Raw genomic sequence first — 25,028 nt, 5'->3', positions numbered from 1 at the left:
TCACTCACCAGAATGGTACTTTTTTAAAGTAAAGGCTGAGCCTACATTGACACATAATTATCACCCAAGGTCCATAGTTTACATTAGGGTTCACTCTTGGTATTACACATGCTATGCATTTGAAGAAATTTATAACGACATATATGCATCACTATAATATCATGCAGAGTAGCTTAAAAACCCTCTGCATTCCCTCCTCCTCCCACCCTCATCCTTCACAGCCACTGATCTTTTATTTTTCAATGGTTTTGCCTTTTTCAGAATGTCATAGAGTTAAAGTCATACTGTTTATAAGCTTTTCAAATTGGCTTCTTCTACTTACTAATATGCATTTAAGATTCCTCCTTGTCTTTTCATGATTTGATAGCTCAATTCTTTTTAGTGTTAATATTCCATAGTCTGGATATACCACAGCTTACTTACTTATTCATTTATTGAAGGACATCTTGATTGCTTCCAAGTTTTGGCAATTAAGAATAAAGCTTCCATAATCATTAATGAGCAGCATTTTTGTTTGTGGACATAAGTTTTATACTTCTTTGGATAAATACCAATGTGTAATTGATGAATCATTTAGTAAAACTATGCATTATTCGTAAGAAACCTCCAAATGGTCTTATGAAGAATCTGTACCACTTCTCATTCCCACCAGCAATGTATGAAATTGCTCCACATCCTCACCAGTATTTAGTGTCAGTGTTCCAGATTTTGACCATCCTCATAAGTGTGTACTGGTAGCTCATTACTTGAATTTTCATTTCCTTGATGACATATAATGTAGATTTTCATATGTTTATTTTCCATTTCTATATCTTATTTGGTGAGGTGTCTGTTAAGTTTGTTGGTTCATTTTTTAACCAGGTTAGTTGTTATTTTATTGCTCAGTTTTAAGAGGTTTCTCTCTCTCTTTTATATATAGATTTTTAGGTAACAGTCATTTATCAGATGTGTCTTTTGCAAATATTTTCTGCAAGTCTGTGACTTGTCTTCTATTTCCCCAGACACTGTCTCTTGCAGAATAGAAGTTTTTAATTTTAGCCAAGTCCAACTTATCCATTATTTCTTCCATTATTTCATTATTTATTTCATTATTTCATCATGCTTTTGGTGTGGTTTCTAAAAAGATATCATCATAGCCAAGGTCATGTAGGTTTTCTCTCATATTATCTTCTAAGATTTTTGTAGTGTTGTATTTTACTTTTAGATCTATAATCTGTTTTGACTTAACTTTTGTGAATGGTGTAGGTTCTCTGTCTAGCTGTTGGTTTGTTTATTTTTGTTTGTTTTTGTGTTTTTGTTTTTGGTATATGAATGTCTAATTTTCCCAACACCATTTGTTGAGCTATCTTTTTTGCATTGTATTGCTCCTTTGTCAAATATCAGTTGACTACATTTATGCAGGCCTGCTTCTGGGCTCTCTATATCCATTTGTCTGCTCTTTCACCAATACCACACTATCTTGATTGTCGCAGCTTTGTAGGAAGTCTTGAAGTTGGGTAGTATCAGTCCTCCAACTTTGTTCTTTTCCTTCAGTATTGTGTTGACAATTATGGGTCTTTTGCCTCTCTATGCTACTGCTGCTGTTGCTAAGTCGCTTCAGTCGTGTCCGACTCTGTGCAACCCCATAGACGGCAGCCCACCAGGCTCCTCTGTCCCTGGGATTCTCCAGGCAAGAATACTGGAATGGGTTGCCATTTCCTTCTCCAATGCATGAATGCACGCTAAGTTGCTTCAGTCATGTCCGACTCTATGCAACCCTATGGACAGCAGCCCTCCAGGCTCCTCTGTCCACAGGATTCTCCCGGCAAGAATACTGGAGCGGATTGCCATTTTCTTCTCTATATAAACTTTCAAATCAGCTGGTTGATATCCATTAAATAACTGGCTGAGATTTTGATTGGGTTGTATTGAATCTATAAATCTAGTTGAGAAGAACTGGTACCTTAATAACACTGAGTCTTCCTATCCATGGAAATGGCATACTTCCCCATTTACTTGATTTTGTTCATCAGAGTTTTATAGTTTTCCTATTATACAGGATAGGAAAGATCTTTCACTTATTTTGTTAGATTTATACCTAAGTATTTCATTTTGGGGAATGCTAATGTAAGTGGCATTGTGTTTTTAATTTCAAATTCTATTTATTCTTTATTGTAATATATGAAAGCAACTGATGTTTGTTATCAACCTTATCTTCTGCAACTTGGGTATAATCTGAGCTGTCTTTGATGTGTTGCTTTGCAGGTACCTGCAGTTGTTTCCCTCATTCTGCTCAGAAGCAGCCTTGGGTGCAAATCCCCCTTTCCCTCACTGCCAATCACTGCCCCCAGCCTCTGCCTCCCCTGCCCTGTTGTGGAGTCACACCTCAGGGCAGGAGGTCCACATGGACTCTCAGGGTACCCACCTGAGAGTGTGGGGTGGTGGTAAGCTGTGGTGAAGCAGCCTCTATCAGAGACCTAGGATGTTTCTTGAGTAAGCACCAACAATGGCAGCTGCTGCCCCACCAATACTGGGTCACCTCTGTATTCTAAGGTTTGAATCATTTCTTTGGTCATGGCCACCCCAGATCCCTTGCTGTACTGTGACATGAAATGAGTGGGGAAAGAGCATTTGCTCGACCTGGGTTGGGGCATGCCCAAAGATAGTTCCACTAAAGCAGGCCTCTTTCCACCTTGCCTTAGAGGAAAGCCAGCATGCATGTGCTCCTCATGGTGGAGTCCAGGCTTCTACAGCTCTTCTGTTAATCCAAACAGTCCTTCAATCAACAAAGGGACCTTGTCTCCCCAGTGTAGGACCCCAGGACTGGAGCTCCAGATTTGTGGCTCTCAACAGCTCACTCCCCAGGGTGGGTGGTGTCCCACCCATGTACACTCCTTTTTGCTCTGAGTCGCCTCCCAGGGTCACAGGTCCTGACCTCCTGATTACATGTGTATCTTTCTTACAGCCTTGGTTGTACAGGAGTCCTTTCGCCCTTTTAAAGTTAGTTTTCAGTGAGAATTGTTCCACATGTAGATGTAATTTTGATGTGTTCCTAGAGGGGAGGTGAGGTATGCTAACTCCTGGATTTCTAGTTTAGCACTTATACCTACATTTTAGGGAAGGAAAATAAATGTTGACCATTCCCATCATGCCATACTACCACAGGTCTACCACTTGGACTTAATAGCAGGAAGGTTATGGGGAACTTCCGGTAAAGGGGTATATATACCAGCCCAGAGGGGAAGAAATCTCAAGGTGCATCAACCTGTCCTCTTATAGGGCAGAAAAGCCCACAGAGAGACTCCACATATTCAGATCTCTTGTTTGGGAACCAGAGAGACATCTGCTTTGTAGGGAGCTTCTTCTTTTCCTGTCCATTTAGAATGTAATATCTTATGAGTTACTTGACAGACAGTAGGAAAGCCCCCATTTCCATGTGTCTATGATTTGTTTGGGTATGAAAGTTGGAAAGTGAAAGTCACTCAGTTGTGTCCAACTCTATGTGACCCCATGGCCCATGGCCCACCAGGCTCCTCTGTCCATGGGATTCTCCAGGCAAGAATACTGGAGTGGGTTGCCACTCTCTTTTCCAGGGGATCTTCCTAACCCAGAGATTGAACCCAGGTCTCCTGCATTGCAGGCAGACTCTTTGCCATCTGAGCCACTAGAGAAGCCCTTGTTTGGGTATGATGGCTCCTTTCTATGTAGATGGGGGCTATGGACATCAAGACTCCATACTCACCTCCAAACTACCCTAAGCCATCCCAAATATGGCAAACCGTGGGAATCTGGAGATTGTTTGATCTACTTCACAGCAGGGGAAAAACATACTATTTAGAATCACTATAGTTAAACATAAAGCTTCCATAAACAGGGGTCACATAGCAAGGGGATTTTTGGTCACCAGTCCAAGCCACTGTCTACATTTGGTGCGGATGAGTGGCTGAAGTTTTCACAGAATCCCCTTGGTACTGCAGACAGGCCACAGACCCAGAAGTAAGAATATCTGTGGACCTCTCCATATGTTTGAGCCACAGGAGAGGAACATATTTCCAGTAACTAGAGCCAAATAGTCCACGAGGCAAACACTGTGGTTGACAAAGAGAGATGTTTTAGGGGTAAAAGATAAGGCAAAACCTCATTCATGACTAGCATTGGAGAAAACTATCCCCAATTTTGGCTTTTTTCCCAGTGGGAGATACTGTCAGGGGAGTGTGTAATTTCCTTCTTTCTGTCTTTTCACAGCAAAGATTGCGAAACACACAGTGGACAAGTGTTACAGCTCTGCTACAGTTCAGTTTTATTTGGCAAGTGAAGGATAGTACATCCTTGAGGCATGAGGGTGGGCCAACCCCAAAAGGGAGGCTCAATCCTGGCTCTTTTTTTTTATATGTTTTGTCTCCTTCCCATGAACCTGCCCTATGTATACTGGGATAGCCAGGAAGGCTGTTTTTTTCACCTGAGGTTCTCACTCCAGTCCTCAAATTTTCTTTTGTTCCATTTTCCTGGTTTCTTCCTTTCTTTGTCTTTTAGTCACCACCATTTTGGACTCTTTTTTCCTATTCTAACTACCTAACAATACTACACAATTTGTCCTTTAATATCTCTAAGCGGTAAACTCAAATTGCAGATAGCGGCTCAGTGGGAATCCACCTGAGTAAACCTACTTCTTGTGGGTTTAGCTCACTGTGCTAATGCTTCTGGAGGGTGATTTGGGCCTGAAGGGGGCCAATTTCTATATAAACTTTCTATATAAAAGTTTTCTATAAAACTTTTTATTGTCCATCTGGACTGAAGGTGATACTGGAAGCAAATCCTATCTCCCAAGGGGTTAGGATACCAAGCCACTTGGAACGGAGAGAACAATTTAAATGCCAATGAATTATAGTAACAGCAGGTGGCATGTCTTGTGGCATCCCACTAAAAAGCAAACAAACAAACAAAAAACCCACAAGATCTTCATCCCACCTGCTAGGCCCAAGGCTTCCTTTTTTTTAAACTTTTAAATTTATTTTGGAGTATAGACCCTGATGCTGGGAAAGATTGAAGGCAAAAGAGAAGGGAGTGGCAGAGGATGAAATTGTTAGATAGCATCACTGACTCAAATGGACATGAATTCGAGCAAACTCCAGGAGATAGTGGAGGACAGAGAAGCCTGGCATGCTGCGGTCCAAGGGGTTGCATAGAGTCAGATGTGCCTTAATGACTGAACAACAACATGGCTGATTAACAATGTTGTGATAATTTCAGGTGAACAGCAAAAAGACTCAACCATACATATACACATATTCATTCTCTCCCGAACTCCCCCCCTACCCAGGCTGCCACATAACACTGAGCAGAGTTCCTGTGCTATGTTAGGACTAGACCTCCCTTTCGAACCTGCCCTCTCAGCCTCGGTTTTATTGTCCATCCAGCCAGCCATTCATATGCAGATTGTTGACCCAAGGCATTTAATAGTCTGATAGCTTCAGACAGCCCTCAGGACCAAACTTTTAATGTGCTCTCAGGAAATAGGGCTTTTAACATCTATCTGGCTGACACATTTTATAAAGCCAGCTACAGTGACTGCAGCCATGAAATTAAAAGACTCTTGCTACTTGGAAGAAAAGCTGTGACAAACTTGGCATATTAAAAAGCAGAGACATCATTTTTCCGACAAAGCTGTAGTCAAAGCTATGGTTTTTCTGGTAGTCATGTACAAATATGAGAGTTGGGCCACAAGACGGATGAGTGCCAAAGAATTGATGCTTTTGATCTAAGGTGTTGGAGAAGACTCTTGAGAGTCCCTTGGACTGCAAAGAGATCAAACCAGTCAATCCTAAAGGAAATCAATCCTGAATATTCATTGGAAGGACTGATGCTGAAGCTGAAACTCCAATACTTCGGCAACCTGATGTGAAGAGCTGACTCAATGGAAAAGACCCTGATGCTGGGAAAGATTGAAGGCAGGAGGAGAATGGGATGACAGAGGATGAGATGGCTGGATGACATCATCAATTCAATGGACATGAGTTTGAGCAAACTCTCAGAGATAGTGAAGGACAGGGAAGCCTGGCATGCTGCAGTCCATGGGGTTATAAAGAGTCACACACAACCGAGCGACTGAACAATGGTGGGGTTATGTGGTAGACGGAAAGTTCAAGGAATTTCTTGGGCCTATGCTCACTCTTATCTTTCATGTCCAGTCACCTGATCACTGCCAATTTGAGCTGATGTTCCACACATAACTTCCAATTTTGATAGTTTGACAATTTTGCCTTTGATTGTATTAATAGCAGTCTGATTGGCTTTCCTACTAGCAAAGGCTAGCACAAACCCAGAGGCTGTGTCAGCACAGGTAAGGGCATATTTATACCCTTCTGTCACAGGCAAAAGCCTATGTGGTCCACTTGCCATCTAGTTACCAGAGGAGGGCACCACCTCAAATGATGCATAAGGCAGTCCTTATCTGTAACTTGGAGGCCCAGAGATTTGAGAGGCAAATGAAGCCTTTTTACTATTTCCTAAGTTGTTTTGGGAGTTCTATGTCTGACTTTCGGTGGAGTCGTTCTACTGCATCAGATGAGGTCTGTAATTCTTGCAGACACAAGCCTCTTGTCCTTGCTAGTGTATCTGCTTTGCAATTGCCTGGTAGAGTTGAGGGTAAGTGAGTGGAAACAACCCATATGGTCACATCAGCACCAGGTTGTGTGCAAGCAGTTCAGATATCAGCCCATAACTCAGACCCCCACAGAGGTTCATTTACTGTTTCCAATTATCTTGATGCCATTGAGACATCCATATTGTCAAGCCTTTCCATACTGCCCAAATGTCAGTGGCAAGGTTGAGGGGTGTGGGATTGTAAGCAATCCCCAGCCATTCTGCTCTGAGATCTGCCCAATGACTATTATGTCCAGCCCCTTCCTTGAACCAGATGACATCTGAATCCAAAACCACAGCTATGGTGTGTCACCAAGGTAGATCACCCTTACAGCTGCCCTCGATGTACCATGTATCCACAACGGGCATCCAGGTACCTTCCTGTACTTGAAGTAAATCGGGTCCAACAGGTGATGTCACTGGGGTCTCTGGTGGGTAGATATAGGTCACTATTTGCAACTCCTGAGTAAGTGGACCAGTGTTATAAGTGCTTCTCTCTTGAAGGTATGCATGCACTTTTGTAAGGTACTCAGTTGTACATAGGCATTCATAGGCTTTAAAAACATGTCCTTAACCCATCCGAAGCAAATGGCAACCCACTCCAGTATTCCTGCCTGGAGAATTCCATGGACAGAGGACCCTGGCAGGTTACTCTCCGTGGGGTCGCAGGAGTCAGACACAACTTAGCGACTTAACTACTACTACTACTTAATCCATCCCCCCACAGGCAGGGATGTCTGTACACTGACAAGTAAGTCAGTGGTTAGACCCTCAGTTTGTTGTAAGTCTAGACATATTGCTGACAATTGTTTGTCCATAGTGCTATATAAATTCATTGCCCCTTCCCAAAACAGAGACCAAAATCCTAGTGGGACTCATTTCCCATTTTGTCACTACCATAGTCCTTATCCAAACCCTCCTGAGTATAGACTTACATCCAACTCACAACTTATGTCTGGAATTAACCACCAGTCCTTGGACTTATTTGACCATAAGTTCAACTTTTTCAAAAGCCTCTTGTAGGCTTGTGAGGTGGGGTGTTCCTAACCCAGGTATTTCGCTTTTTCACTAAATCATATGTGCTGTGTGCTCAGTAGTGTTCTGACTCTGCAACCCTATGGATGGCAGCCTGCCAGTCTCCTCTGTCCATTGGGATTTTCCCAGCAAGAATACTGGAGTGGGTTGCCATTTCCTCCTCAAAGGGAATCTTCCCAATGCAGGGATCGAACCCAAGTTCACAACTCGAACAGCTCCTATATTGCAGGCAAAGTCTTTGCTGCTGAGTCACCTGGGAAGCCCCAAAGAATATAGGGGTCTCAATATTTGGACAAGGTGGAGAATAAAAGGCCGCCCATACCCTAGCACATCTATAAAGGATTGTAGTTCTTTTCTATTGTAGGGCATGGTTTATCTATATTCTATCAGTAGCAGTTTTGGGCATCCCTTCAGTCTTAGCAGACTAGATAACTCCTAGCAAATTTACTGACTGTCCAGGTCCTTGTAGCTTACTGGTGTTGAACTCCCATCATTATGCTTAAATGTTCCAGAAGAGGCTTGGGAAAGAGAAAACAAGTCATTACAGGTTAACCTAGTATCATCAATGTAATGATAGAGAAATACAGAAAGAAGGAGAGTCCATTTCTTCAAGGGCAGGGCCACCATCCCATGACATATAGTGAGATGACGTTGGGGTAGGATGGTAAAATACCATTGTCCCCCCTTCCCACATGAAGGTGCACTGGTCCTGGGACCCCTTATCTAAGTGTTTGCTAAGCAAAGGCTTTAGACAAATCTAAGACACTGTCTTGAGAGAAGAGGCTATGTTTTGAGAGAAGTGACAATTATAGCCAAGAGTTTTTATAACTGCTGCATAAATTGGGGGTATTACCTTGATTAGTTCTCTATAGTCTACTGCCATACACCAGGTACCATTTGGTTTTTTCACTGCCTTCATGGGGCTACTGAACAGGCTTTGTGCTGGTATTATAACCATCACTTTCTCTAATTCCTTAATGGTAGAAGTTATATTTTCTTATCCTGCAGGTACCCATTATTGTTTTTTATTGCTACTACTCTCTGGGGAGATAGGTAACTTTACATAATCCCATTTAGCATGACTAAACATTATAAACTTGAGTGTCTGATCCATAAGTCGAACTCACCCATGGTGGTTTGAGGTCCAGGTCCTATAGAACATACACACCCAAAATATACTCAGATATGGGTGAAGATAAACCAGAGAAGGAGGGGGAGGCAATCTTCTGATTTGTAAATACAAGCTTTCACTTGTATTTTTCACTTTACAATGTTTGACCTCATATCCCATCAATGGTTGCTACTTCTCCTTGGAACTTAGATGGATTTCCATAAATCATAGTGCATTTTCTACAGTATTTGCTAGAACAATCTGTTTATTGGTGCAGGACCAATAAATAGTCTGTTCAACCTGGGGCCTGCAAACCAAGGAGCACCCTTGACCCCACCCCTAATCCTTAGGAATCCAGGGTATACCTGCAAATATCCATTTAATTAAGTTGGCTGGGTGCCCTCATTTTTCTCCCACCCCAGCCCCATACAAACGGTGCTGTAACAGAAGCCATACACATTTGTGGCCCATTTAACACAATGTCACTGCCCCCAGTATCCCACGAATGGAGAACCTAGGCTGCAATGCCCTCTCTACTTTTTTGTTTAAATATTCTGGCTAATTCTACTAGTTCAGGGAGGAAAAATCTCATGGGGTTGTTTTTCAGCTCTTGCGGTGGTTTAGTTGCTAAGTCATATCCGACTCTTATGACCCCATGGACAGAAGTCTGCCAGGCTTCTCTGTCCATGGGATTCTCCAGGCAAGAATACTGGAGTGGGTTGCCATTTCCTTCCTATTATCTCTCGGTTCTCTAGCATAATGTGCTTTAGTTTGAATCAGAGGCTATGACTGCAGGTCCTCTTCTTCTTTTATAATTATGTCCTCATCTTCTGAGGAGTCATGAGCCCACGTATTCCACCTCTTGGGGTCCCAGTTGTCCTGTGAAATAATAGTCCTTACCTTTGAATGGGGTAGCCTAGGGCCCTACATTTAGCCATCTTACATTCCATCATTTCAATAGGTTCTTCCTGTTATACTTTCTTTGACATAATGTGCTATGTTATAGAACATGCCATCCATACATCTCTCTCTAGTGCCCAACTGAGCTGTAATTCCTTTTCTGTGCTAAATTTTAGAGTGCATAACAAAGGCCATGCTACAGCTGCAATAGATTGTTCACTTTTGCCCCCAACTTTTGCTTTGCTACCTCTTTGGTTAATGTATTTAGTAAATCTTCTGGTGTTTCCATTGTGTCCCTGCACACTTGCATCAGCTTGAATTGTTCCATAAATTTAGCCAGATCACCCCACATGGAAATGGTTAGCCAACCTGAGATTTCCCCCACAACAGCAAGCTTTCCCCTGCTTGGCCCCTTCACACATTCTTGCATCATTTTCAGTCTCCTGCCTAGCTTGTCAATTGTCTAAGGATGGAGGGAACAGAAAGTGCCCAATGAACTGAGAAGGCATCTTGAGACAAAAACAAGCTGGGTAGATCCATATAATCACTGGGTCAGTTTATTAAAAAGTAACTTACTCACAGGGTGGTATCAGGATCAGGTGGACAACAATCTGGAAGCATTCACATCTATACTCCACACTGCCAAGGGGCTGTTAGGAAGATTTTATAGTTAACTTGGAGTATGGAGATAGGTCCTTGGAAACAGGACATGCACTCCTAAGTCAAGATGAATGGTAACTAGTCATTGGGTGCTAAAAATACATCAGCAAAAGTTTTCATCATTGTTTGGGAACTAATGGAGCATAAAGGCCACAATATCTATTATTTACAAAGCCCTTAATGACATAGAAGTGATTCACTGCACAGGGGTAGGGTCAGTGTAGGACAGGAGAAACTGTAAGGGCCCAAGATGGCATCAGCTATGCTAACTGACATACAGTGAGTCTAGGTGTGGTCAGCCTGATCCCTCCATTATAAAGTCCCCTGTGTGCCTAATTTTTGATCTATAAAATGTGAATAAGTTAAATATGCCCTCTCTACTTCAAGAAGTTTTATGTGAATAAAATCTATAACAGGTTTGTGAATAAAATGGTATAACAGGTTTGTTATACTTAGTACTCAGTTCTAAGTAGCCATAGTAAACAAGTCAGCTCTGTATTTTTTGCCATAGAGTCAAATTGGAAGAGTTCATCTTTTCTCCAAGGCCCATGGTTTTCTTTCTGTCATCTGACTAACCATTGCTTTTTGGGGCTTTGGCTTTCAGCTGCAATGTTGTGGTGTAAACGGCACGAGTGACTGGACATCCGGAGTACCAGCATCTTGCCCCAAAGGCTCAAATGTTAAGGTAACTTATTTTTGGAAACATTTCTGCTATTGGCCACTGTGATTAAACCTTTAATTCCCCTAGAAATCCAGTCATACAGGACTTAGTCCTCCCAGCCATAAACAGGAAACTTCAAACAAAAGCGAGACCAGGGAAACATAGAACTAGAAAATAAGAAAAACAAGAAAGAAAAATAAGCAAAAAAAAAAAAAGAAAGAATAAGTTTATCTAGACTAGAGATACCATTAAGAATCTCGCTACTCTGAACTGTTATATTAGAGGGGAAAAGTTTATGTGATAGTGGCAGAAGACTGTGTCTAGATATTTCTTGAGTAATAATTAGGTCTTCTTATAGTTGAAAGTGAAATTTGCAAGGTAGAAGCAGAAAAGCTTTTCTTTCTACTTACTTCCCTGCTCTCCTTCCTTGGAGATGGCAGCATCCAATCCTTTAGCAGAATCAATTATAAGTGAAGAGTGAGGAGCTGGGGGTGAAAGAGCTGATGGAACTTCTGACTAGACCCAGAGGAGAAGCCCAAATCATCTTCCAACTAGACCAAGCCCCTAAGGTCTTGTTACCCATGTCACCTACTTGATGTTGTTTGGAAATCTCTGGAAGTTGGGCGGGTGGGCCGTCTGTGAAGAAAGACTGGGATACCCACCAGCCAGCAACTGCCCTGCAGCTTGGTAGGGCCATGATATGATTACTGGCTTTTGAAGCAGAAGCTGAAATGCAACCAGTCATAGGATTGCATAACCTATATTCCTATTTGTCAATACCAAGACAGTAGTGAATGTTCAAAAAATACAAGGACCTATGTTGTTGACCTGACTCTTGGGAACTAGTTTAATGCAGGGCGTAAATATATGACTTCTACTTTATTTACTTCCACTGTAATGATAAAAATGCCCGAAAAGTCTCTAGTTTAATGTTTTCTAATTCATGCTCATTTCTTCATTCATATTTTAAATATATATATAAATATATAAAAATATATTTAAATATATATATAAATATGTTTATTTTATATATAAAATAAACATATTTATATTTATTTAAATATATTTTTATATTATTATATATATAAATAAATACATAAATATATATATATGTATATAGTGGCAGAAGACTGTGTTTAGATTTTTCTTGAGTAATAATTAGGTCTTCTTACAGTTGAAAGTGAAATTTGCAAGGTAGATTATTCTGCTAAGGGGTTAGATGCTGCCATCTCCAAGGAAGGAGAGCAGGGAAATAAGTAGAAAGAGAAGATTTTCTGCTTCTACCTTGCAAATTTCACTTTCAACTATAAGAAGACCTAATTATTACTCAGGAAAAATCTAGACACAGTCTTCTGCCACTATATATATATAAATATATATATATATATGTATATATATAATGCCTGTCCTAAGTGTCTTGGCAAAAGACAAACTATTATCCCAAATAAGCCTCTTGATAAAGTTGAGTAATATAGTAATGTCATTTGTACATGTAATTTTTTTCTAGGGTTGCTATATACAAGCAAAACAGTGGTTTCACTCTAATTTCCTGTATATTGGAATCACCACTATCTGTGTGTGTGTAATCCAGGTAAGAGCTTAATCAGAGGATTATTTTGAGAATTAAATAAGTTGAATCCTGTAATTTTTAAAGTATGTGCTTGATAAATATGAGCTCTCCTATTCAAGTAGAAAATTATGTTAATACCAGTTTAAGGCATACAGAAAATAATGCTGTAAGATTTATCTGGTCAATTTATCCCTAATGGAAATGAGTGTATCATGGTCAAATTAAAAGCCGCTAAGTGGAACCTTACTTTGGTCCCTCATTCAGCTCATCTGGAAAAGCCTGTTAAATAAAACATTTCACTTGAAAAATTGGCCTTGTGTGCTAAGGAGAAGTTGGTGATGAGACTGTAATCAATTTCCTCATTGCTTCTCTGCATATCTTGACAAGTCAGGGGTGAATAGGGATAGTTTCTTGTTCTTTTTTATTATGTGATATTCCTACTATTTTTATACCCAAGAGTCTTGAGTGTATCATAGATTAGCTAAAATCTACTTAGGAAGCTCAAAGAGAAATGATTTTTTCTCTGCTTGGAAACCAAGGAGGCCTAAGGCATGGGTAGAGAAGACTCATTGGACAATATATTGACCTGTGCAGAACTTGACTATACCAGAAGCAGGATTTCTGTGATTTCTTAAGGAGACAAAAGATGTCCCAGCACTTAATACTCTACCATCTTGCCATCATCACTCTCACCTGTCTCCCCACTGCCATTCTAAAGCTAAAGGAGAAAACTCGAGAAGGAATTAGAAGTGATAGTAGGAAGGGTAATTTCAGTGTGATGGACACTTTCTTTTCCTCTGGGATTCATCCTAGGGACTGTGGGTGAGATGTTTTACCTGTAAAGACCTCACTTTTTACCAACTCTTTCCTCAGGTATTAGGGATGTCCTTTGCACTGACCTTGAACTGCCAGATTGACAAAACCAGTCAGGTCCTAGGACTCTGACCTGCTGCTGCCATGTGCTGGAGAGACTTCTTTCATCGCTGGAAATCCAAAACAACTTGTATCATGAAGTCATAAGTGACCACCTCTTGAATTGGTGTCTTTGTTCTCCCTCCCATCTCTTCCCTATGGGGTCCCTGTCTTACACAACCAGAGAAGAGGGTGTTGGTCAGGCACTTCTCATCAGACAGCAAGACAATCCTTTACTCATTCATGGCAGTAGCCTTATCATTCATTAATACCTGAGCATTTGTCAGACATGAAAGGGCAAGAGAACCTGTGGTACTAATGGCTCAAAATCAAAGGAGCTTGACTTTCTGCATCTTTCCATTGCCAAAAAGGCTCTGGCCTCTAAATCACACACAGTCCACTCTCCAAAGTCAAACAAGAGATAAGTTTAAGGGAGCTCTGGGGGCAGATTCACTGGATCATTATCACAATCCTCTGTTTCCTTTTGACTAGGGGCCTTGACTACAGTAATGACAAAAATACTCTTTCTCCAAAGGTTAGGTTTCATTTCAACTTCTTTATTGATCCATCTAAGTCTTTCCAAGAGGAACTGTCCAATGACTCACATCCTGATTTCAGTCAATTGCTTAGACTTTGATTTACCTAACTATGAAGGAATTCAGCAGGATCAGTATTTCTGCTGGTTGAGGTAATAATCACATTCAAAAGAGTTCTGGTGTTATTTCTCTTTCAGATAAGTTTTTTCTTAATGTAATATTTTAATTCTTCAATAAATAAAATAGCTTACGATCTCACAATCACTACATTCTCATTCCTTTGTCTCAAATATAGTTTTCATGACCCAGCCTGATTGTTCTGCCTGCAAGTTAAGGATATTAGTTATCTATTGTTAAATAATGAATTACTACAAAATTTGTCACTGAAAACAACAAATATTTATTATCTCACAGTTTTTGTGGATCATAAATCTGAGAGCAGCTTAACTGGCTGATTCTGGCTTGTGATCTCCCTCATGACTACAGTCAAGATGTCAGCTGCAGTCATCTCAAGTCTCAACTAGAAGAGGACACACTTCTAAGTTCTCATATTGAAACAGGAGGGAAGGGGGCAGGGCACAGCCTTTAAAAGAATGAAATAACCATAGGATATGACAAAAATTGGTTAGAACCAACTAGGTCCAAGGTGGTGGAATATTCGATTTCCAGTGGACTTTGAGCTTCATCTTACATTTATTGTAATACATTAATATAAGCTAAGGGACACATCCAACAGTGCTATGACAGTTCTGAGCCTGACTATCAAAGATCAAACAGTGAGAGGTGACCTGATTCCTGAAAATCTCTGCCCTTTCCCCCAAATAATTGGAATAATCCTCCCACTCATCAGCCTATAAAATTGCCCAGCCCATAAAAACTAACCACACCACATTGTGAGGCCACTCTTGCCTCCTAAGGTGTCCCACATTCTGTCTGTGGAGTGTGTTTCTATCTAAAAACATACACTTCTTACCTATCACTTTGTCTCTCACCGAATTCTTTCTGTGATGAGACATTAAGAACCTGAACTTCATTAACTTCTGAAACCAGGTGTGGAATTCAGTTTAAACATTGATTTCAAGTCTCAGTCTGAGTTACACAACTTCAATATGGCTCCTGGTAGGCATCAGTTCTTTGCCACATGTGCCTATCCACACCACTGTCTTATGACATGGCAACTGATTCTCCCCAGAGCAAGACATTCAAGAGACAGCATGAAATACAGCACCCAAAACAAGTCATTAGTTCCTTTTATAAGTAACTCAGAAGTGCCATCACAATTGCCCTGCTGTACACTATTCCTGAGAAGTAAGCTGAAAAGTTTACACTTGAAGGGGGGAAATTATGCAGCATATAGAAACTATGGGATAGAGATCACTGGGAGCTGTCTTAGAGGTGACCAGCCACACCATGATTTTTTGGGTTAGGAGAAGCTAAATTTAATTGTCTTTGTTGTTATTCAGTCACTAAGTCATATCCAACTCTTTGTGATCCAATGGACTGCAGTACACCAGACTTCCCTGTCGTTCAGTATCTCCAAGAGTTTGCTAAACTCATTTCCTTTGAGTCAATGGTGCCATCCAACTATCTCATCCCCTTCTCCTCCTGTCCTCAATCTTTCCCATCATCAGGGTCTTTTCCAATGAGGTGGCTCTTTGCATCAGGTGGCCAAAGTATTGGAGCTTGAGCTTGAGCTTCAGCATCAGTCTTTCCAATGAAAATTCAGGGTTAATTCCCTTTAGCATTGACAGGTTTGATCTCCTTGCTGTCCAAGGAACTCTGCTTTGCAAATAGGTTTCCCGTACCATTTTTCTAGATTCCACATATATGTGTCAATATACGACATTTATTTTTCTTTTTTTGACTTCACTTTGTATGACAGCTTCTAGGTTCATCCACACCTCTGCAAATGGCACAATTTCATTCCTTTTACAACCACTATAGAGAACAGTGGGCTTCCCAGGTGGTGCTAGTAATAAAGACTCTGCCTGCCAATGCAGAAGACATGCAAACACACACGGTTCAATCCCTGGGTTGGGAAGATCCCCTTGAGGAGGAAATGGCAGCCCACTCCAGTATTCTTGAGAAACCTGATGGGCAGATGAGCCTGATAGACTACAGTCCATAACGAACAATACGGAGGTTCCTTAAAAAACTAAAAATAGAAATACCATATGACACACCAATACCACTATTAGCATATATCCAGAGGAAAACATAGTTCCAAAAGACACATGCACCCTAATGTTTATTGCAGCACTTTTACAATAGCCAGGACATGGAAGCAACCTAAATGTCCATTAGCAGAGAAATGAATAAAGAAAATGTGGTATATATGTATATATACACACACACACACACAATAGACTATTACTTATCCATTAAAAAGGAACAAAACGGTCCCTGTTTCTTGACTCCTGCCTCCATGATCTTCCCTGAGTTCCAAAGTATCACTCACTCGGGCATGTATGACTCTTTGTGACCTGGTAGACTACAGCCCATCAGCTGCTCTGTCAATGGGATTTCCCAGGCAAGAATACTGGAGTGGGTTGCCATTTCTTTCTCTAGGGGATCTCCCCAATCCAAGGATCGAACCCAGGTCTACCACATTTCAGGCAGATTCTTTACCATCTAAGCCACCAGGGAAGCCCTGAGTTCCAAAAGGAAGATTCAGATAGTTGCTAATTTGGGAATAGCTGCTAATCTTGGGTATGGCATAAGCCCTCTTAGAGGAGGTCACCATTAACCCCACCACAGAGCTGCCAGATCTTACACAGGACTGGGAAACAGACTCTTGGAGGGCACAAACAGAACTTTGTGTGCACCAGGGCCCAAGAGAAAGGAGGAGTGACCCCACAAGAAACTGACCCAGACTTGCCTGTGAGTGTCTAGGAGTCTCCAGCAGAGGCATGGGTTGGTGGTGGCCTGCTGCAGGTTTGGGGGCACTGAGTGTAGTAGTATATGCATGGAATCTTTTGAAGGAGGTCGTCATTATCTTCATTACCTCCACCATAGTTTGGCCCCAGATAAACAGCAGGGAGAGAACACAGCTCCACCCATCAACAGAAAATTGGGTTAGATTTAATGAGCCTGGCCCTGCCCATCAGAATAAGGCCCAGGTTTCACTCACTTGGCATACTCCTTTTCCTATCTGGAACCAGTCTGCTGTTCCATATCCAGTTCTAACATTTGCTTCCTGACCTGCATACACATTTCTCAAGAGGAAGGTCAGGTGGTCTGGTATTCCCATCTCTTTCAGAATTTTCCAGTTTGTTGTGATCCACACAGTCAAAGGCTTTGGCATAGTCAATAAAGCAGAAATAGATGTTTTTCTGGAACTCTCTTGCTTTTCAATGATCCAGCAGATGTTGGCAATTTGATCTCTGGTTCCTCTGCCTTTTCTAAAACCAGCTTGAACATCTGGAAGTTCACAGTTCACATATTGCTGAAGCCTGGCTTGGAGAATTTTGAGCATTACTTTGCTAGCGTGTGACATGAATGCAATTTTGCGGTAGTTTGAGCATGTTTTGGGGTTGCCTTTCTTAGGGATTCGAATGAAAACTGACCTTTTCCAGTCCTGTGGTCACTGCTGAGTTTTCCAAATTTGCTGGCATATTGAGTGCAGCACTATCACAGCATCATCTTTTAGGATTTGAAATAGCTCAACTGGAATTCCATCACCTCCAGTAGCTTTGTTTGTAGTGATGCTTCCTAAGGCCCACTTGACTTCATATTCCAGGATGTCTGGCTCTAGGTGAGTGATCACACTATCATGGTTATCTGGGTCATGAAGATCTTTTTTGTTTAGTTCTTCTGTGTATTCTTGTCACCTCTTCTTAATATCTTCTGCTTCTGTTAGGTCCCTACCATTTCTGTCCCTTATCGAGCCCATTTTTGCATGAAATGTTCCCTTGGTATCTCTAATTTTCTTGAAGAGATCTCTACTCTTTCCCATTCTGTTGTTTTCCTCTATTTCTTTGCACTGATCACTGAGGAAGACTTTCTTATCTCTCCTTGCTATTCTTTGGAACTCTGCATTCAAATGAGTATATCTTTCCTTTTCTCCACTGCTTTTCGCTTCTCTTCTTTTCACAGCTATTTGTAAGGCCTCCTCAGAGAGCCATTTTGCTATTTTGCATTTCTTTTCCTTGGGGATGGTCTTGATCCCTGTCTCCTGTTCAATGTCACGAACCTCCATCCATAGTTCATCAGGCACTCTATCAGATCTAGTCCCTTAAATCTATTTCTCACTTCCACTGTAGAATTACAAGGGATTTGATTTAGGTCATACCTGGATGGTCTAGTGGTTATCCCTACTTTCTTCAATTTAAGTCTGAATTTGGCAATAAGGATTTCATGATCTGAGTCACAGTCAGCTCCCCGTCTTGTTTTTGCTGACTGTATAGAGCTTCTCCATCTTTGGCTGCAAAGAATATAATCAATCTGATTTCAATGTTGAGCATCTGGTGATGTCCACATGCAGAGTCTTCTCTTGTATGGTTGGAAGAGGATGTTTGCTATGACCAGTGCGTTCTCTTGGCAAAACTTTATTAGACTTTGCCCTGCTTCATTTCACACTCCAAGGCCAAATTTCCCTGTTACTCCAGGTGTTTCTTGACTTCCTACTTTTGCATTCCAGTCCCCTATAATGAAAATAACATCTTTTTTGGGTGTTAGTTCTAAAAGGTCTTGGAAACGCTGGGCTGGAAGAAGCACAAGTTGGAGTCAAGATTGCCGGGAGACATATTGATAACCTCAGATATGCAGATGACATGACCCTTATGGCAGAAAGTGAAAAGAAACTAAAAAGCCTCTTGATGAAATTGAAAGAGGAGAGTGGAAAATGTTGGCTTAAAGTTCAACATTCAGAAAACTAAGATCATGTCATCTTGTCTCATCACTTCATGGGAAATAGGTGGGGAAACAGTGGAAATAGTGTCAGACTATTTTTTGGGGTCTCCAAAATCACTGCAGATGGTGATTGCAGCTATGAAATTAAAAGACGCTTACTCCTTGGAAGGAAAGTTATGACCAACCTAGATAGCATATGACAAAGCAGAGACATTACTTTGCCAACAAAGGTCCATCTGGTCAAGGCTATGGTTTTTCCAGTGGTCATGTATGGATGTGAGAGTTGGACTGTGAAGAAAGTTGAGCACCAAAAAATTGATGCTTTTGAACTGTGGTGTTGGAGAAGACTCTTGAGAGTCCCTTGGATTGCAAGGAGATCCAATCAGCCCATCCTAAAGGGAACACCCATCCTGGATGTTCATTGGAAGGATTGATGTTGAAGCTGAAACTCCAATACTTTGGCCACCTCATGCGAGGAGTTGACTCATTGGAAAAGACCTGATGCTGGGAGGGATTGGGGGCAGAAGGGGAGGGGGACGACAGAGGATAAGATGGCTGGATGGCATCACCGACTCGATGGACATGAATTTGAGGAAACTCCGGGAGTTGGTGATGGACAGGGAGGCCTGGCGTGCTGTGATTCATAGGGTCACAAAGAGTCCGACACAACTGAGTGACTGTATTGAACTGAACTGAACTTTCACCCCCAGTCAGTCTCTCCCATCAGGAAGCTTCCATAAACCTCTTATCCTTCTCCATCAGAGGTCAGAAATAATGAAAACCACAATCCCAGAAAACTAACCAATCTAATCGTATGAACCACAGCCTGTCTAACTCAATGAAACTATAAGCCATGCTATGTAGCGCTGCCCAAGATGGACGGGTCATGGTAGAGATTTCTGACAAAATATGGTCACCTGGAGAAGGGAATGGAAAACCACTTCAGTATTCTTGCCTTGAGAACCCCATGAACAGTATTAAAGGGCAAAATGATAGGACACAGAAAGATGAACTCCTCAGATCAGTAGGTGCCCAATATGCCACTGGAGATCAGTGGAGGAATAACTCCAGAAAGAATGAAGAGACAGAGCCAAAGCAAAAACAATACCCAATTGTGTTTCTGACTGATGATGGAAGCAAGGTCCAATTGTAAAGAAAAATATTGTATAGTAAAGAACAATACTATATAGGAACCTGGAATGTTAGGTCCATGAATCAAGGCAAATTGGAAGTGATTAAAAAAGAGATGGCAAGAGTGAACGCTGACATTTAAGGAATCAGTGAACTAAAATGGACTGGAATGGGTGAATTTAACTCAGACGACCATAATACATACTACTGTGGGCAAGAATCCCTTAGAAGAAATGAAGTAGCCATCATAGTCAACAAAAGTGTCCGAAATGCAGTACTTGGGATATAATCTCAAAAATGACAGAATGATTTCTGTTCGTTTCCAAGGCAAACCACCCAATATCATAGTAATCCAAGTCTTTGCCTCAACCAGCAATGCTGAAGAAGCTGAAATTGAACGGTTCTATGAAGACCTACAAGACCTTTTAGAATTAACACCCCAAAAAGATGTACTTTGCATTATAGGGGACTGGAATGCAAAAGTAGGAAGTCAAGAGATACCTGGAATAACAGGCAAATTTGTCTTGGAGTACAGAATGAAGTATGGCAAAGGCTAACAGAGTTTTGCCAAGATACCACACTGGTCATAGCAAACACCGTCTTCCAACATCACAAGAGAAGACTTTACACATGGACATCACCAGATGCTCAACACTGAAATCAGATTGATTATATTCTTTGCAGGCAAAGATGGAGAAGCTCTATACAGTCAGCAAAAACAAGACGGGGAGGTGGCTGTGGCTCAGATCGTGAATTCCTTATTGCCAAATTCAGACTGAAATTGAAGAAAATAGGGAAAACCACTAGACCATTCAGCTATGACCAAAATCAAGTCCCTTATGATTATACAGGGGAAGTGAGAAATAGATTTAATGAACTAGATATGATACACAGAGTGCCTGATGAACTATGGACGGAGGCCCATGGCTTTCTATAGGAGGCAGTGATCAAGACCATCCCCAAGAAAAAGAAATGCAAAACAGCAAAATGGCTCTCTGAGGAGGCCTTACAAATAGCTGTGAAAAGAAGGGAAGCAAAAAGCAGCAGAGAAAAGGAAAGGTATACTCATTTGAATGCAGAGTTCCAAAGAATAGCAAGGAGAGTTAAGAAAGCCTTCCTCACTGATTAGTGCAAAGAGATAGAGGAAAATAATACGATGGGAAAGTCTAGAGATCTTTTCAAGAAAATTAGAGATACCAGGGAACATTTCATGCAAAGATGAGCTCAATAAAGGACAGAAGCAAAAGATATTAAGAAGAGGTGACAAGAATACACAGAAGAACTAAACAAAAAAGATCTTCATGACCCAGATAACCATGATAGTGTGATCACTCACCTAGAGACAGACACCCTGGAATGTGAAGTCAAGTGGGTCTTAGGAAGCATCACTACAAACAAAGGTAGTGGTGGTGATGGAATTCCAGTTGAGCTATTATTTCAAATCCTAAAAGATGATGCTGTGATAGTGCTGCACTCAATATGCCAGCAAATTTGGAAAACTCAGCAGTGACCACAGGACTGGAAAAGGTCAGTTTTCATTACAATCCCTAAGAAAGGCAATGCCTAAGAATGCTCAAACGACCATACAATTGCACTCATCTCACACGCTAGTAAAGTAATGCTCAAAATTCTCCAAGTCAGGCTTCAACAGTATGTGAACCATGAACTTCCAGATGTTCAAGCTGGTTTTAGAAAAGGCAGAGGAACCAGAGATCAAATTGCCAACATCTGTTGGATCATTGAAAAGCAAGAGAGTTCCAGAAAAACATCTATTTCTGCTTTATTGACTATGCCAAAGTCTTTGACTGTGTGGATCACAACAAACTGGAAAATTCTGAAAGAGATGGGAATACCAGACCACCTGACCTTCCTCTTGAGAAATGTGTATGCAGGTCAGGAAGCATCGGTTAGAACCAGACATGGAAAAGCACACTGGTTCCAAATCGGGAAAGGAGTACGTCAAGACAGTATATTGTCACCCTGCTTATTTAACTTATATGCAGAGTACATCATGAGAAACCCTGGACTGGATGAAGCACACATTGGAATCAAGATTGCCCAGAGAAATATCGATAACCTCAGATATGCAGATGACACCACTCTTACGACAGAAAGTGAAGAAGAAGTAAAAATCTTCTTAATGAAAGTGAAAGAGAAGAGTGAAAAAATTTGGTTTATAGCTCAACTTTCAGGAAACTAAGAGCATGGCATCTGGTCCCATCAATTCATGGCAAATAGATGGGGAAACAGTGGAAACAGTGGCTGACTTTATTTTTGGGGACTCTAAAATCACCTCAGATGGTGACTGCAGCCATGAAATTAAAAGATGCTTACTCCTTGAAAGAAAGTTATGACCAACCTAGACAGCATATGAAAAAGCAGAGACATTACTTTGACAACAAAGGTTCATCTAGTCAAGGCTATGGTTGTTCCAGTAGTCATGTATGGGTGTGAGAGTTAGACTGTAAAGAAAGCTGATTGCTGAGGAATTGATGCCTTTGAACTGAAGTGTTCGAGAAGATTCTTGAGAGTCCCTTGAACTGCAAGGAGATCCAACCAGTCAATCCAAAAGGAAATCAGTCCTGAATATTCATCTGAAGGGCTGATGTTGAAGATGAAACTCCAATACTTTGGCCATTTGATGTGAAGAACTGACTCATTTGAAAAGACCCTGATGCTAGGAAAGATTGAAGGCAGGAAGAGAAGGAGATGACATAAGATGAGATGGTTGAATGGCATCACCGACTCAATGGACATGAGTTTGAGTAGGCTCTGGGAGTTGGCGATGGACAAGGAGGCCTGGCATGCTGCAGGCCATGGGGTTGCAAAGAGTCAGACATGACTGAGTGACTGAACTGACTGACTGAATGAATCTGGGAAGGGAAGGGAGGCAAAGAGAAGGGAGGGGGCAGCCAGGAAACAGGAAGTGCAGGCTTAAGGCAGGGTTCTGATTCCACCTTAATGTATACAGGTAACAATGTTGTTAAGCTCTTTTACATGTCAGCGTTCTTCTTACCATAAAGAAAGTTGAGCACCAAAGAATTGATGCTTTTGAACTCTGTTTTGGAGAAGACTCTTGAGAGTCCTATGGACTGCAAGGAGATCAAACCAGTCAATCCTAAAGGAAACCAGTCCTGAATATTCATTGGAAGGACTGATGCTGAAGCTGAAGCTTTGGCCACCTGATGGGCATATCCCACTCATTAGAAAAGACCCTGATGCTGGGAAAGGTTGAAGGCAGGAGAAGGGGACGACAGAGGATGAGATGGCTGGATGGCATCACCGATGCAATGGACGTAAGTTTGAGCAAGCTAAGGGAGTTGGGGATAGACGGGAATGCCTGGTATGCTGCAGTCCATGGGTTCTCAAAGAGTTGGATATGACTGAGCAATTGAACTGGACTGATTCCACCAAACTGATTCTTCTTATCAGAGAAAGACCACCTGAAGTTACATTAAAAGAAGCAGAGAAGCTGTTCAAGATTACCTGAGACAAGATTAGCGGAGTGGAGGCCCTGCACTCCCCTGCTCTTATCTTATCAGCAGCCTTCATTCTTGCACCCTTGCTATAGAACTCCTCATCAAATCCTCCCATGTTGGGACATAGATTTTTGGTGACAAAAATTGTATCTGCTGTGTCCCCTTTTGCACCTTATTATGGTTATTAGGCCTTACGTGATATGTATTTTCTACTTCACTCAAAACTCTGTCTTTGAGATTCTGTTCGACACCGATGCACAGATGCTGAGCTTTTGGCATCACAATCTATTTGAGGTTTTACCAAGCATGAGAGTTTTACATACATTTAAATTCTTCCCATTTAAATCTTGCCAAAATGTCTCTTGTGTGTACCTCCATAACACACAGAAATTTCAAAGATCTTATCAAATTTTCCTTTATCACTGTTTGTCTTTTTTAATCAATTATTTGTCTTTATTCATTATATTGACCTGATCATGTTAGAAATAAGAGATGGAAAAGGCAAAAATTAACTACACATAAAAATTGGGCCATAACCACAGATATAAAGCCCTTGAGGAAATATGGTTTTAAAAAAAATAGGTCAAACAACTTTTAAAATGTAAGTGGTAGAGATAATTTTCTAAAATAGCAGAAATCATCCAAATTGATTCAAAAAGAAAAAGAGAATTTCTGTTTCTGATAAGACAATGGCAGTATTACTAGACTAAACTTTCCATTTTAAATAACTAAAACGGGAGGAAGAGCTAAGATGGCAGAGGAATAGGATGGGGAGACCACTTTCTCCCCTACAAATTCATCGAAAAGACATTTGAATGCTGAGCAAACTCCACAAAACAACTTCTGATCGCTAGCAGAGGACATCAGGCACCCAGAAAAGCAGTCCATTCTCTTTGAAAGGAGGTAGGACAAAATATAAAAGATAAAAAGAGAGACAAAAGAGTTAGGGATAGAGACCCATCCCAGGAAGGGAGTCCTAATAGAGGAAGTTTCCAAACACCAGGAAACCCTGTCACTGGCGGGTCTGGGGGAAGTTTTCGAATCTTGGTGGGCAACCTAACTGGGAGGAAAAATAAAACCCACAGATTACATGCTTAAAAGCAACTCCCAGCAGAAAAGTACCCCAGGCGCTCACATCCACCACCAGCAAGTGGGGGCTGAACGGAGAGGAGCGGGCAGCATTGCTTATGGTAAGGAGCAGGCCTGAATGCCCTGAGGGCAATCGGAGGGAGCTAACGTGAGATAGCAACTTAAACTGTAGGATAGCAAGAGAGAGAAAATTAACTGGTGGAAAGCGCTAACCAAGGACACTGCCGGCCTGCTCGCAGAACAAAGGAAGGACTGAGCAATTCCAGGGAAGACTAGCCGGCTGCGGAAAGGCCCATCTCCTGCCTGAGGCAGGAGGCAGGGGGGAGGGGAAAGGGGCAAACACGGCCCCAGAGATGGCATCCCCTACCAAACTGCAAACAGGTTTCCAGTTTCTAACCAAAGACTTCCTGAGATTCTGGATGGTTGACATCCGCTGGGAGGGTCGCAGCTAGAGACCAACTCCCCAGAAGAG

The 25,028-nt window shown here is 41.5% G+C and overlaps 1 protein-coding gene across 1 annotated transcript in view; it reads left to right on the top strand.

Annotated features, from left to right (window-relative positions):
* CD53 (CD53 molecule) overlaps positions 1-14,259 on the top strand; it is a 35,443-nt gene extending 21,184 nt beyond the window's left edge. Inside the window, exons 6-8 of the mRNA XM_065927335.1 lie at positions 10,932-11,012; positions 12,496-12,579; positions 13,432-14,259. Of these exons, the coding sequence (XP_065783407.1) occupies positions 10,932-11,012; positions 12,496-12,579; positions 13,432-13,503 (237 nt within the window). The 3' untranslated portion in view covers positions 13,504-14,259. The remainder of the gene's footprint in view (positions 1-10,931; positions 11,013-12,495; positions 12,580-13,431) is intronic.
* Positions 14,260-25,028: the final 10,769 nt, after the last annotated feature.

Source organism: Muntiacus reevesi, chromosome 1 (assembly GCF_963930625.1).
Source record: "Muntiacus reevesi chromosome 1, mMunRee1.1, whole genome shotgun sequence".
Lineage (NCBI taxonomy): Eukaryota > Metazoa > Chordata > Mammalia > Artiodactyla > Cervidae > Muntiacus > Muntiacus reevesi.
Note: the sequence above shows the minus strand (reverse complement) of the source record. Positions and strands in the feature narration are given on the sequence as shown.